The sequence below is a fragment of the Larimichthys crocea genome, chromosome XII (assembly GCF_000972845.2).
Source record: "Larimichthys crocea isolate SSNF chromosome XII, L_crocea_2.0, whole genome shotgun sequence".
NCBI classification, from domain to species: Eukaryota; Metazoa; Chordata; class Actinopteri; family Sciaenidae; genus Larimichthys; species Larimichthys crocea.
Genome location: NC_040022.1, coordinates 396,062 through 409,010, shown reverse-complemented (window position 1 = coordinate 409,010; position 12,949 = coordinate 396,062). Strand labels below are relative to the sequence as shown.

At 40.8% G+C, this 12,949-nt stretch overlaps 2 protein-coding genes across 2 annotated transcripts in view; one reads left to right on the top strand and one right to left on the bottom strand.

The window, feature by feature from the left end:
* Positions 1-1,844, top strand: part of clec16a (C-type lectin domain containing 16A) — a 38,729-nt gene extending 36,885 nt beyond the window's left edge. The window contains exon 25 of the mRNA XM_027284759.1: positions 1,795-1,844. The gene's annotated coding sequence lies outside the window, so the exon portion shown is untranslated. The remainder of the gene's footprint in view (positions 1-1,794) is intronic.
* A 1,619-nt stretch (positions 1,845-3,463) lies between these two features.
* On the bottom strand, positions 3,464-5,837 carry socs1a (suppressor of cytokine signaling 1a). The gene is made up of 2 exons (XM_010729149.3): positions 5,542-5,837; positions 3,464-4,417 (listed from the first exon to the last, which is right to left on the bottom strand). The coding sequence occupies exon 2, from the start codon at positions 4,358-4,360 to the stop codon at positions 3,608-3,610; it is 753 nt and encodes a 250-aa protein (XP_010727451.1). The 5' UTR covers positions 4,361-4,417; positions 5,542-5,837; the 3' UTR covers positions 3,464-3,607.
* Positions 5,838-12,949: the final 7,112 nt, after the last annotated feature.

The window sequence follows — 12,949 nt, the reverse complement described above, 5'->3', positions numbered from 1 at the left end:
GAAAGAACATCTCCCTGGTATTCTTATCCCTTGTAAGGCTTCTTGTGGGAATGTTTATCGTCAGGTTTCGGTTTTCAATGTCTTCCGTAGAAGTCTACGTTTGTTTACAGGGCAAAACACTCCTGAGGATCAGAGGATTCCACAGAAATCAGGTGATCACACAACACCTCACTTTACCTTTCACTTCTCAAAATAGTCTGGAATATCCTGAAATCAGAGAAGCCACGAATGAAACTTGGACATATACGATTCAATCATCACCACTCCCCAGACCCAGATGAACACACACACACACACACACATTCTGTGCCTAAATCGATGACATCAATTCCTAGGTAAAGCTTAAAGTGATTGATAACATGTATACACCTATTAATACTAAGATATGGCAATGATAGTGTACTGACTCATGTTCCACTGTGGTGCGTCTATGCATGTGTGTTCCACCCCTGCTCAGCCTCTTCCTCAAGCTGAGGTAATTATATCCTCAAACTACTCAGGCTTTACTTGAATCGAGTAGTGAGTATTCGCTATGACTCAACATTGTGTGTTGTTTGTGCGTATGTGAGTATGGCAACATTTGTCTAGACCCAAGAGATTAAAAAAAAAATCCCCGTAAAAGATCACAAAGCTTTATGGTAAGGTTTGGTTTTAGCGTTGGAGTTCTGGTTAGTATGAGGAAGGGGTTGGAGGTTAGCTAAGGTTAAAACCTCAGGCTGTGAAGAGTACAATACTCTGTCTGAAAAAGTGACACATACTCTCACAAATGTCATGAAACTGCAAATATAAGAAAATGATTCGGCTTTTTTAAAGATAACTTTAGACAGTCTTAAAGTTTCACCTGTCCCAGTCATTGTCTCTTAAAGGAATAGTTTGACAATTTGGGAAGAACAGTTATTCGTTTCCTGGATGAGATGAGAAGATGGATACCACTCGGACAGAGAACTGGATTTTCTGTTGATTCTTACTGAAGTTGTTCAGTGCTGCATGAAGCCACAAAAATTATTTTTTCACATACAGTATAACATTACCTAGATCTAACTTAAATGGAGATAAAATGATTTAATCAACACTCATCTCGACTTTCGAAATGTTTTTGGACTTGAATTGAATGGATCAAATTCTGATGTCAATGTATTCACAGCCATTTCTTCCCTTGGGGCAAAGTCTTTAGGTGGCCTACGCGAGAGATACCATTGCTGTCATTATACCGTTTGGCCGCTATCAAACTTCCCGGGAGCTTATTGTGTACGTTAATGTTAAATATATAAATATAAGGCTGAGGCTAGCAGCCAGACTAGACAAACAGGCCGCTCGTGTCGGCTGATCATGCTCGTGGTTAAGTGTGTTCTGCATCTACGACATGAAAACAGTGAGATTTGTTCCCCAGCTTTGCACACTGTGTGAAGAAACCCCCCCAACACCACCAGTGTTCTCCTTAAAAAAGATGCCGAGAAGCCTCATCATTGCCGTTTGACAGCCTCATTTTTACATTTGACAATGAACAATGTTCTATGGACCCATGCAATAGTTTTTACTGTGCAACTGTTGAGGTTTCATCAATTTCTGCCGCAACTCTACAGCAGTTTGGATGAACACAACAGCTCTGCGTAAGAGCGCGTGTGAAAGGTTTGTAAGGTTCCTGTTTAAATCACTGTGCTCGGTGTGTTTCACATGCTGTCGCCTCCCTTTTCAGCTTGGCTTCACTTCTAAAGAAAACGAGAATAGTTGTTCAGGGAAGCCTTCAGCTGAGTTTTGGTCTTGTGTGACAAATATTGTGTGTATGATTGCCAAACACACACACACACACACACACACACACACACACACACACACACACACACACACACACACACTTATGAGTCATGCTCTCAAACCAGATACCCACCTGGTTCTGCCACACCCATTACAGAAAGGTGACAATTTACTGAGTGTATAGTGAATAATGGCAGTCCATTGTTTAAAAAGAAAAGTCATCTTTTAAATCTCATCTTTGTGTCTTGTGGCTTCTCTCTACAGTATATATAGTCTTTATATTTCTTGTACGATATTTCTTGTTCATTCTTTTTTCATACCATACCTACTTATTTACATATACGTCCCGTATGCAAAGAATTTATCATAACTCTAAAATGAAACACGAACTATAACTCTAACCCTGACCTTGATCTAATGTGTCTCTGTCAAACCACTAACCCCAAAAACTTTCCCTCTTCCTCTTGAGGAAGTTTTAATCTGGTCCTCATTAGGTTAAAAGTACCACACACACACACACACGCACTCACACACACACACACACGTACACAATTGTGTACGTACATGCTTCGATATGTGTCACCTCTGCCCCTGTTTCTGGTAAGTGTGTGTGTTTCTAAGTGTTATAGTCCATTTACTACCAAAGTAACCCACCCACCTGTCACTTTACCCTACACAGATGAATCACTGTGGTGACGATACAGTACGATACCTTGTCACAGTTCCTGTCTGTCTGCCTCCTATAGTCTGCGACGTAGTGTGGATTGTGAAGGGTGTGTGTGTGTGTGTGTGTGTGTGTGTGTGTGTGTGTGTGTGTGCGCTTATCCCTTCCTCTATCTCCACCCCTACAAACTCCTACCACTCCTGCACATGACACGATTTGGGGAAGAGATATACCAGTCAGAAAATAACAAGATTAAAACCCAGCAAGGTTAGTTTTAAGTATATTTTATTTCAAATAAAATAAAGAAATAAAAATATAAAAAAAATACTTATATATATCTGATTCAGTAAAGAAAAATATATTATCTGCCTGGCAGAGATGTTTCAACAAGAGGTGGGATGCCTCCACATACAGTACAACTTACAGTAACACCAGACCTCAGGACTCCAATACCTGACATCATCTTCAATATTTCATCTGGGTTACGCTCAGACTTTAAAAAGACATCAAGTGGTATTCGAGCCATCAGTGCTGGCAAACATTCATGTGTGATGTAAACATTCAACAACATTAGAGTATTAAAATCTGCTACAAAAATAAATCCTATTGGTACCAGCGCTTGTGATGGTTTCAAACGTACCCTCCAACATGCATCTATATTTCTAAAAGTCCACTCCGATGATGCTTTCAATGTCCTTCCACGACCCACTTTTAAATATTTTTGGGCCTCTGGTGGCGACGACGAGGCGACAACAGACCCAACAGTTTCCAATGGATGAGACACAGTTGACCTCACCAGTTCTATTAACTCTGTAAAGGCTCCACTGTGTCTGTAGTTTTTTCTTAATGCAGCGTTTTCCAACTTCTCATGCTTCCTCCAGACTAAAATGTGCTCTGTTGATGTTGGTGTGCAAGTGGACGTTGAGTCTCTCGAGGTAATGTATGTTGAAATGTCATGCATGGACCCTGTCCAATTGGAGACCGCCTGCGCCTGACTGCGGTGATGAAACCTTTTGCAGTTTTTCAGCTCAAACCAGGGAGCTGTTTTTATCTGATACCACGGCGATACAGTCTTAACATCCAGCACGCGATGGGCAGGCTTCACCAAACGCTCCTGTTTACCGCTACTTGGTAAAAACTGCGTCCTTGAAATGAGAAATAATACTATCAAAACTTTAGTCAAGCTTCTTATAGTTTGTAAGGGAATTCCAACAGAAAGTCTTGGACAACATGGGTGAGAGGGAGCTCTGAAACCAGGCTTGCTCCACCACACACCTCCATGATGCGCTTCCTGCAAAGCTCCTGCAGAGACGGTTGCCATTTCCTATAGGGGACACTCAGGCTCTTCTTTGGAGAATTGATGTAATGCTCCAAGAGGGCGAAAAGTGTCGGGAAAGAGCGCTCGTTGCCCGCCAGTGAGAACTTTTGCCGCTTGTAGTCGATGCGCACGCTGACCGGACCGCTCTTGGCGTGGTAGGACAGCGTGAAGAAGACGTCTTTCTGACGGCTGTCACGGATGAGGAAGCTTCCCAGAGGAGCGTCCCGCAACATGCGATGGGCGTCCTCCACTCCCAGAGGACCCCAGTAGAAGCCGCTGCGCTCAAGCTTGGCCGCTGTGTCTGTGATGATGTTGTAGTCCTCTTTCCTGGAGAAGGTGGGGAAGTGGGTCAGGCACACGGAGGGAACAGACACTGATCTCGGGTTCGGCTCTGGAGCTGCCCGACGCTGAAGCTGATCCGACTCTGTGCGTTGAGGGCTGAGAGCAAGCTCGTGCCCGGCCAGTGATGATGACAGCGAGGACAAGGAGGACAAGGAAGACGATGACGATAAGGATGAGGATGAGGACAAGGACGAGGACGAGGATGATGAGGACGAGGATGACGACGATGAGCTTGACAAGTGGGTCTTGTCATGGCCTTCGACTGTGCTGTCGGCTACCATCCTACAGGGGAGAGCGGCCCCAGACCCTCTCCCATCTCTAACCACCACACTGACATCCTGAGAGAAAAGAGGAGAAAGAAAGCGTTAACATCAAACATTCATTTAAAAAAAATTTTTTTACAGACTGAAGTCAGCTGAGAGAGAAACCTACCAGGTTTCAGGGAATGACCATGTAAGGCCTTAAAAGGAGAAATACATCTGTGTGTGTGTGTGAGTGTGAGACACACACTAACTTTCTCTAAGTCTAGGTCAAAACTCCATTCTAGTTTCCATTGACGGGTACTGTGTTTGATATGAGTGGAATCTGCGGTTTGGCTAGAATACAGTCAACACTGATGTCAGCCACAGACAGATTACTGTACACCGTCTGTAGACCCACACACACACACACACACACACACACACACACACACAGTTTACGGCGCTCATAGCTGTATTTTTACTTTCTCGCTTCGGGTCGAAACCAAACTTTTTCAAGCCAATGACAAAGAACAAAAAAAAACATAGAAAACAAAAACTCTGTTTTAGTTCTGCTGAGTCCTTCAGGTCATAAAAAGTACACACCACTGAGGTGATGAAGATCTATAGCTTCTCATCAGCTGAGCACATTTAACAGAAGCCCCAAACCACAGGCTTCATCTGTGTGTGTGTGTGTGTGTGAGTCACCTCTGCTGTACACTCCAATGTGAACTTCTTCAAACTTTGTGCTATTTAAATGCTGCTTTAAATTCCAGGAAAGGGTGATGACTATTGATTATGATTACCAGGTAATGACATGTGTTGTAAATTCTTGGGGAATTTTTTATTTATTTATTTATTTTTATTTTTTTTGCTGTTGTTGTTTTGGTTTATCTTTTAATTCCAGGCAATCACAGGGTGACAGATCAGGAGATGGATAAGGTTTAAATTAGGATCATATTTCTGATTTACGCATTAAACATCAACAACAGCTGGTCAGTAGGGATCAAACAAGGTTAGGAGTGAAACTCAATCCAGGTTTTTCATGCGCTTATGAATGGATCTCTTAATCCATAAAAAAAAAAATAATAATAATAATAAATCCATGAATTCAAAGGTTGCAGATAACTCTTTTTTATCCACGGTGCAATGCCCAGAGAAAAAGACCAGCCATGTTTGCTGCAAAATCAGAGGTGAATAAATCCAGTTTGAATGTGTCTTACCGTTTTGTTCTAACAGCAGCGACGGTTTAAAGATCCCTTCGTGCGGATAATCCCAAAATGCAAAAAAAAGAAAAAAAAAGGATAAAAGCAATATCAATGATGAAAAAAATAAAAATCCTGCAGGTAATCCGTTACGCAGCACAAGGTGAGGAGGATCAGGGTGTTTCGTATGGGCGCACAGGACAGATCGGTGTCTGATCGATCTGCTTGGCTGTGATTTCCACCCGTCAAATCATCATCACCGCTTCTCTCTCTCTCTCTCTGTGTCTCTCATGTGTGTGCGTGAACACACAGACTCTCCGTTTATATAGCGATCCGCTTCCTGGAAGAGCAGCGAGGCTGAGTTCAAGTGCAGTCACCGAATTTCTTATAAACACCAAACGAAAGTGAAACTAAACGCAGCCGTACGTTTTCAAGAGGAGGATTTCAAGTAAACCGCAAAACCACGTGACTGCGAGACGTTTACGGAAAGACAGACATGACAGATGGCAGCTTTATTTAGTAAAGCATCGCTCTACTTTAGATTACTAATGTTTGGGGCGCAGATAGTCCTCTCTCTCTCTCTCTCTCTCTCTGTTTGAACATGCGTCATGCGTCATTTCACAACTTGGCATCCAAATGATATGTCAAGATAAGCAGATGTAGATAAGTTCATTTGGTCATCTATGTGTGTGCGTGAACCACATAAGAAGAAGACACTTTAAAGATATCTATTTACAGTAATTGTATATATATAAAACAGCAGTGACCTAATCGGCACCACGAGGGGGAATCATGTCAGTCTGCACTGCACTTCTTCATTTCTTTGCTGAGTGACATTTGGAATGATCTCATCTCAGAAATGCTGGTATTGTCACATCCACACAGTCATCTCACTACTTTGACTTTCAAAAACTAGGCCACACCATGCCACCCAATGCCAGACCTTTATTTTTTTATTTATCTTATACTCTATGATCTGTAGTCTTACTATAACCTCAGATTATTACTGGTGTGCTCATGTGTTCACCAAGAGCCGAACTGCTTTCATAAGCTCGATGATTTCTAAAGTTGGCTCGTGACATTTTTAATCTAATTTAAGGAGCCTTTCTTGTTGTGGCTGCAGTATTTGAATGCCGGCTACACTCGAGCTGCAGTCTGGCTGCACTATTTCTTTGGCAAGCGATTGTGAATGACTTCCTCTGTGTTCATCGGTGCCTTATCATTCGTGTATTGCACCAGTAGCTCTACAATAAATAACGCAATCTACACGACTGAGTTCGTTCTAAATTTGTCTGCGCACAAACAGGCGTCACGGCGAAGAGATTTTCCTTTAAACAAAACGACCTTCGTGACGTTATAACATTTGTTTAGTTTTTCTCCTGTATGGACATGACGAGTAAAGTCGGTGTAAACGTGGATTTTAAGAGCGAGGGATGAACTAAGGCCCATGTGGTCATGGTGAAAGTCAGATAAACAGAAAGTGAACACTCACGGACAGCTGGCATTGCTTAAAGGATAGTCAAAGGGTAGAATGGGTCATGGGGCCTCTTGTAAGTTTCATTTTTGCAGACTTTTGTTTGATTCAGCTAGTACTCACATTAACGTGCTGGTTCCATTATTAGTACCTGATAGTGCTAACTATGCCCCCTGAGATGCTTATTTGTGAGTATGTCGCTTTCAGAAATCTTTTAATAAGTTGTGCACCCATGAGTAACAAAATATGCACAATACAGATTGGCAGTCACTTAAAAGCATCTCTCCCAGTTTTCTTCTACCGAGGTCTTGTTGAGTACTCAAAGTTGCATTCAACGTTTTATTTGTGGCTGCAGAGGGAGCGGTGTCTGTAACATTAGCAGCAAATAAATCTCCAACTGAAGTATCGACGGTGGAGTTCGGCTTTGTTCAAACTGCAGGCGAGTCTGAAGTTTGTTTCTCAGATCAGATCTTTGAATCATTGTTATTTGCAAGTGATCAGACAGGACGTGTGTTTCCAGACATCACCAGCCTATCCTCATAAACGTGAATAACTACGTGCTGGTGATGCGGCCTTAATGCAAAAGCGTCTTTGTCTGTGCAGATGCCTCCTTGCACATTAGTAGCATGCAACTTATTTCAGCATCAGTCCACAGACTGTCTGTTTTTGAACTCTGCTCAGCCTTTCTGATGCATTAAACGGTCACTGTGGGTTTGATATTGTTGTGAGTCATGGCTCAAAATCTGAAATCTGTTATGGGTGTCTGGAGCAGCCAAACGCATCTGTACAAAACCTCCAAACATCAATTCACAAAAACTGCATTTTATGTGAACTTTTGTAGTCCAGACCAAACCAGATGTGGGCCTGCAGTCAGTTCCTTGTAAGATCTGATCTCATATCTTTCTCTCTTTTTTTTAATCGTGAATTCATTTTGATTAGATATCTTTAAAACGACTGAGGTTATAAAATTAGTAGCTAGTAACTAGTTGAAAGGCTTAAAGAAGGAGGACTGGTTGTATTGCTCTCCGGTTTGGCCCCGGTTAGTAATGGGTTAAAGGATTGAGCTTAATCAGAAACACAAATGGTAACAGTGGATGTCTGCCAGCGCTCTCTCTCTCTCTCTCTCTCTGCTTGTTTTTCTTTGAATTCCTCAATACAGTGCAGACATATGATATTCAAAACACTTCCACTGCACCGCCGACTTCATAAAATGCAGTGTGTAACAGTGTGCAGATGTATGCATGTTGAGTACATGTGCATATCATCACGCGCGCAGTGTTTACACTGTTGTTTACATGTGTGCCTACACTCCATGAGTTTCATTTCTGTGAAACGGGGAGGGAATGCGGAGACTGAAACTTTGCCAGCTTAACACAGAGCATGCTGTGTCTAATTACAGATCCTTGCAGAATGTTGACAGTGTGTCTGCGTGTACAATGTGAACGCAACAGTCTGCCGATTGTGTGCATATCATACACTCATTGTTGACTGACACGAGCGCAAGCATGAAAATGGGGAGAGAAGCAGGAGAGTGAAACATTCTTGAGAATGTGTTTGCAGCAGAAAATGTCTCCGACACATGCACTGATATAGGAAAATGTTGCAGTTTGGAATGATGTGGAATCAGTTTTATGTATCAAAGAGTGCTGGTTGCTGAAAATTGGTCCCTTAAGCTTGTTGTTTTTCTGTTAGCTCTTGAAGGAGGGCATGCAGAGTCAGAGAGTTCGTCGATGGATGGATGACAGATGGATGAAAAATGCAGAGCAGGGGAAATCTGTTTTTGTTGCTTCTAGTCATGCAGGAGCCTGTTGTAATAAACCACATGAGCTTTGTCCTTGCTGAACTTATTACAACACGTGTTTCTGCAGCAGGTTTGATGTTATCATGTCTCACTTTTACATTGATTCAATGTATTGTACACTTTTTTTTTTTTTTACAGCTAACAAAGGGTCAGATAGTGTTTCATACAGTATTTACTGTCACACCTAGCCTGGAAACAGCACAGACGGATTAAGTGATGAACAGGACCTGTGTCTCCTTGTGTAGGTGTGTCCACAGATGAGACTTTGTGTCTGGTAAATAAAAACATTTGCATCCCTTGGGCGTCCTGGTCACACTGGTTTCCTGTCACACTTTATTATTCTTTGCCAATTACGTTAAATGTCTATAAATGACTATCATTTCCCGTTGTCTCAGCAGAATTGTTTGATTATTTATCAACTTTTCATTGTTCTATTGTTTCTGAGTCTCTTTATTTTGATTTCTTTCTTATCTTGATGATTCATTGTAATTGCAGATATTCCAGTAAACGCAGTGTTAACCATTACTCCCTTAGCGGTCATCAGGTCTTGCTCCATGTATGAATGTACTTTCAATATGAGGGCAGTCCAAAAATGCTGAAAAATCCAAATATTCAAAATTTTATTGTGATCTACACTTTCTGTTTCATTTTTAACCATTGCCTGTAAATGCTCTGATGCTGATTGGCCTGTCTATATGATAAGACATGAATGGTACCTTAGACTGCTGTTATCTTATAGTAAACACCACAGAGCATTCATAACGGCTATAAACCTGCTGTGTGCCTTTTGTGCCAGGCATGTTATGTCAGTACAGTAAATCCTCACGTGCCCTTTGTGCGGTAAACCAACTACTAAATCATTTTACAGTGGGGGTTGTATAACTTTTATTGTTTCTTTTTTGTGTGTGTGCTACAGTTTCATTTCTTATAATTAGTTTAGGAGGCGTTTCACAGAAGAGGCATAAAACAAAGAAACAGAAACACAGAAAACAGTGAAGAGCATGAATGTTTATTTAAAGTGTTTTCTGGCACTTTGGGTGATTGTTGTTTGGATTCTTGTTGCTGTAAAAGGACAACAGTCTGCCACAGTTGGGAAAGGGCATTGGTACTCTTGCCTGTAAATGAATCATATTTATGAACCACCATTCCACCAAACCTCATAAAAAAAAAGTTAATAATTGTTCATTTTGGCATTTCCCAAAAGATTCTTTGGCGAGCAGATCAAAATCTTTTCTGACCCCAAGCACCTTTATATCAAACTCAACCAGATGGAAATCACATGGACAAGAACCAGCTGTCTTTGGTTAGGCCCGACTAAATTTCAAATCCAGAAATCTGTCAAACATAATCAAATCCTGATAAAAGAGGAAGTAGAGCTGCATTTCAGTGAATTTACCAAGGATGCTCTGGAAACCTACTGGGACATGTCACTTTCAAATTGGCAGGAATCTAGATTATATGATATACTAATAAGTGACCTATGCATGTGGGGTAATTATGTGGAAAACGATTGTGCAAATGTCTTCCTGGTGCTTATGGGAAGCACTTTTATATTTTACAGCTAGCCAATAAAATCCCTCTGGCCTTAATAGTTTCCAGTGCTGCCTAATGTTCAGTAAGTTCATGTTAACAGGAAAACTTCTGCTCATATCATTTACTCTTCAGAATCTTCTCAGAGGACATATTCTTTTTCTTCTCCACCCAGAACAGCTGCTTTTTAAGGATTTCTTATGTACATACTGGAATATGAGAACATGACACCCAAAGCACTCAGAAGCTTTATGCATTCAAGTTATTCTTTTCATCTTCTCATCGTCCCTCTGTAGGGTCTTTGTGTTTCCTCTGCCTCCTGACAGAACACAAGTGTGTTATTGTTTCCTCCTTCAGAACTGTGGGCAGCAGAACAGTGACGAAATAACTCTAGCGTTTATCCATTGTCCTGACACTGAAATTACTGCCAGTAATTCACTACAGTATTTTGAAACAATGAAACCAGAGTTGTTGGACATTGTCTTTTTTGTTAGAGTACACAACTTATAGTAAAACGGCTACAGCGAATGAATCAGAAGGTTTACTTGAAAAGCCAAAGTGGCTGCAGGAAACCAGTCCTGGCAGCTGTCCTGAAAAATCCTCTGATGAAATTCTGGGAAAGAAGAGGTAAATTTCTTACTAATGCCGCGCCCATGCTCTGCTCTCAGGGTTAATGTTTTTTTTTAAATTATTAAAAAAATATTAGAATTACAAAATCACATTATCATAGCGGTGTTTGCGCAACGTAAGCAGCCTGTATGACTGGCAAAAGTAAATACCGATGAGTGAAACCTGTTTTATGTTTGTATTTTTTAAAATAATATTTTTCTATTCACATTGCTGACATCAGCGTTTAGAGAAACATTTCCTCAAGCAGGTTTATAGGAAATAAGTTGCCTATTCTTGTCTTAATACTTCAAATGATCTCATCGTGGCCTTTTCTCTTTCTTTCTTAATCCAAGTTTACCTGGAAAACCTCTTTGATGGAACTGTTAACAACTAAGGAACCTCAAGACAGTGCTTTTTATAAGCGGTCAAAAGTTTGGGAACCACACATTTAATATTTTACAATGTTTTATATTTTCTAGCCTTATCATAATTTTTGTTTAAGGCAAAATCTTAGAAAAAGTAGAATGCTTCGCTCTGAAATATAGTTGTGTAAAGAGTAATACTCAAGTAAAAATGTATTTAAAGGTCCAGTGTGTAAGATTTAGAAGTATCTATGTTTATATATTCAGGTGATTATACACTAATAAAAAACATACATTTATTCTGTAAATAAATCTTACACTCTGGACCTTTAAGTTACTTTCCACCACTGCCTGAAACATGAGGTGACAGGTGCAGTCTCTCTGCAACCCTGTACCTGAACATCATCAGCTCATCAGATATCTGCTTTGGCTTTCCACGTTCACAAACTGTACCTTCATGTGTACTTTTCTTTTTAAAAGTATCTTCATAATCATCAGTTCTGTTTATAGGATTATGCTGAAAACGAAAATGACAATGCAGAGGACATGAGCAGAACATTGTGCTCATTCATGCTCTCTGCTAGAGGCTGGATCATTGCCTGCACTGCATTGATGTTTCTGATTAATGTATAAATCTACTCTATTAGTGGAGGCCTGTTGGGGAAATGAAATATGATCTAGGAAGGCCAGTCAGAGTCAGATCCATTCATCTGATCAGATGATTCAAGCATTACACTATATACAACTCTGGATCACAGTGTCCTTTTATCTGCTTGGTCCATGTCTGAACATTAATCCATTTGGCTTCCAATTACTTTAGTGTATCAGCCAGTCCAGTCCTGAGGTTTGCCAGTACCTTTCCATTCATCTTATTTATACTGCTTCTATTTCAAGCTGATCGATCAACCTTTGTTCGCCTTTATTTCTGCATTTTAGGCCCGTTCCCGAAAGTTTCGCCACAAAGTCCTGTGTGAAAAAAAAGTTTCCAAGTTTACACAACAGCAACAATTTTGTCATGCGTTGTTGTTGTTGTAAGGAATTAGACATGAATTCAATGCTTCTGTCCAGCTGTTTGCACTTCCTCCATATAATGTTGGAAACAACTGCAAAGGATCCTGAAATTCCTCTTGCTTTCACCTCTTACTGAGTGCTGGCTCTGCTGGCCAGCTGGCAACACCGCGGTATTTGTTCACACTTTGGCTTCCTGCCCAGTTTCTATAAAATTGGACATCCAAGTGGTTGCCATGTGACAACCCCAGCAGAGATTTCATAGAAACCATCTCCTCAATACAAAAACATCAGGGTTTAGAAACTGTTGCTGCTATTGTGCACTAGGAATGGAAATAAACACGTGTATATTCAATCTGGATGTCAACATATAGAACATTCGCCTTTTCTATATAGCAAAAGTGACATTTTCGGTCACAAATCTCCATCAAGTTTAACCAGCACATCACAGTTATGGTGAATGGAGATATGCTTCTGTTGGAAGCTGATGCAGTTTGTTGAGCAGGAGTACTATCTACTTGTACTAAAAACTGAGAGTGAGGAAGACGTTAAGTGCGGTAACTCTGATCTGCAGAGTGTTGACAAGGTGTTTACTACTACACACTCGTCGACAGGAGTCATGGAGTCATATGTAAGTCTAGC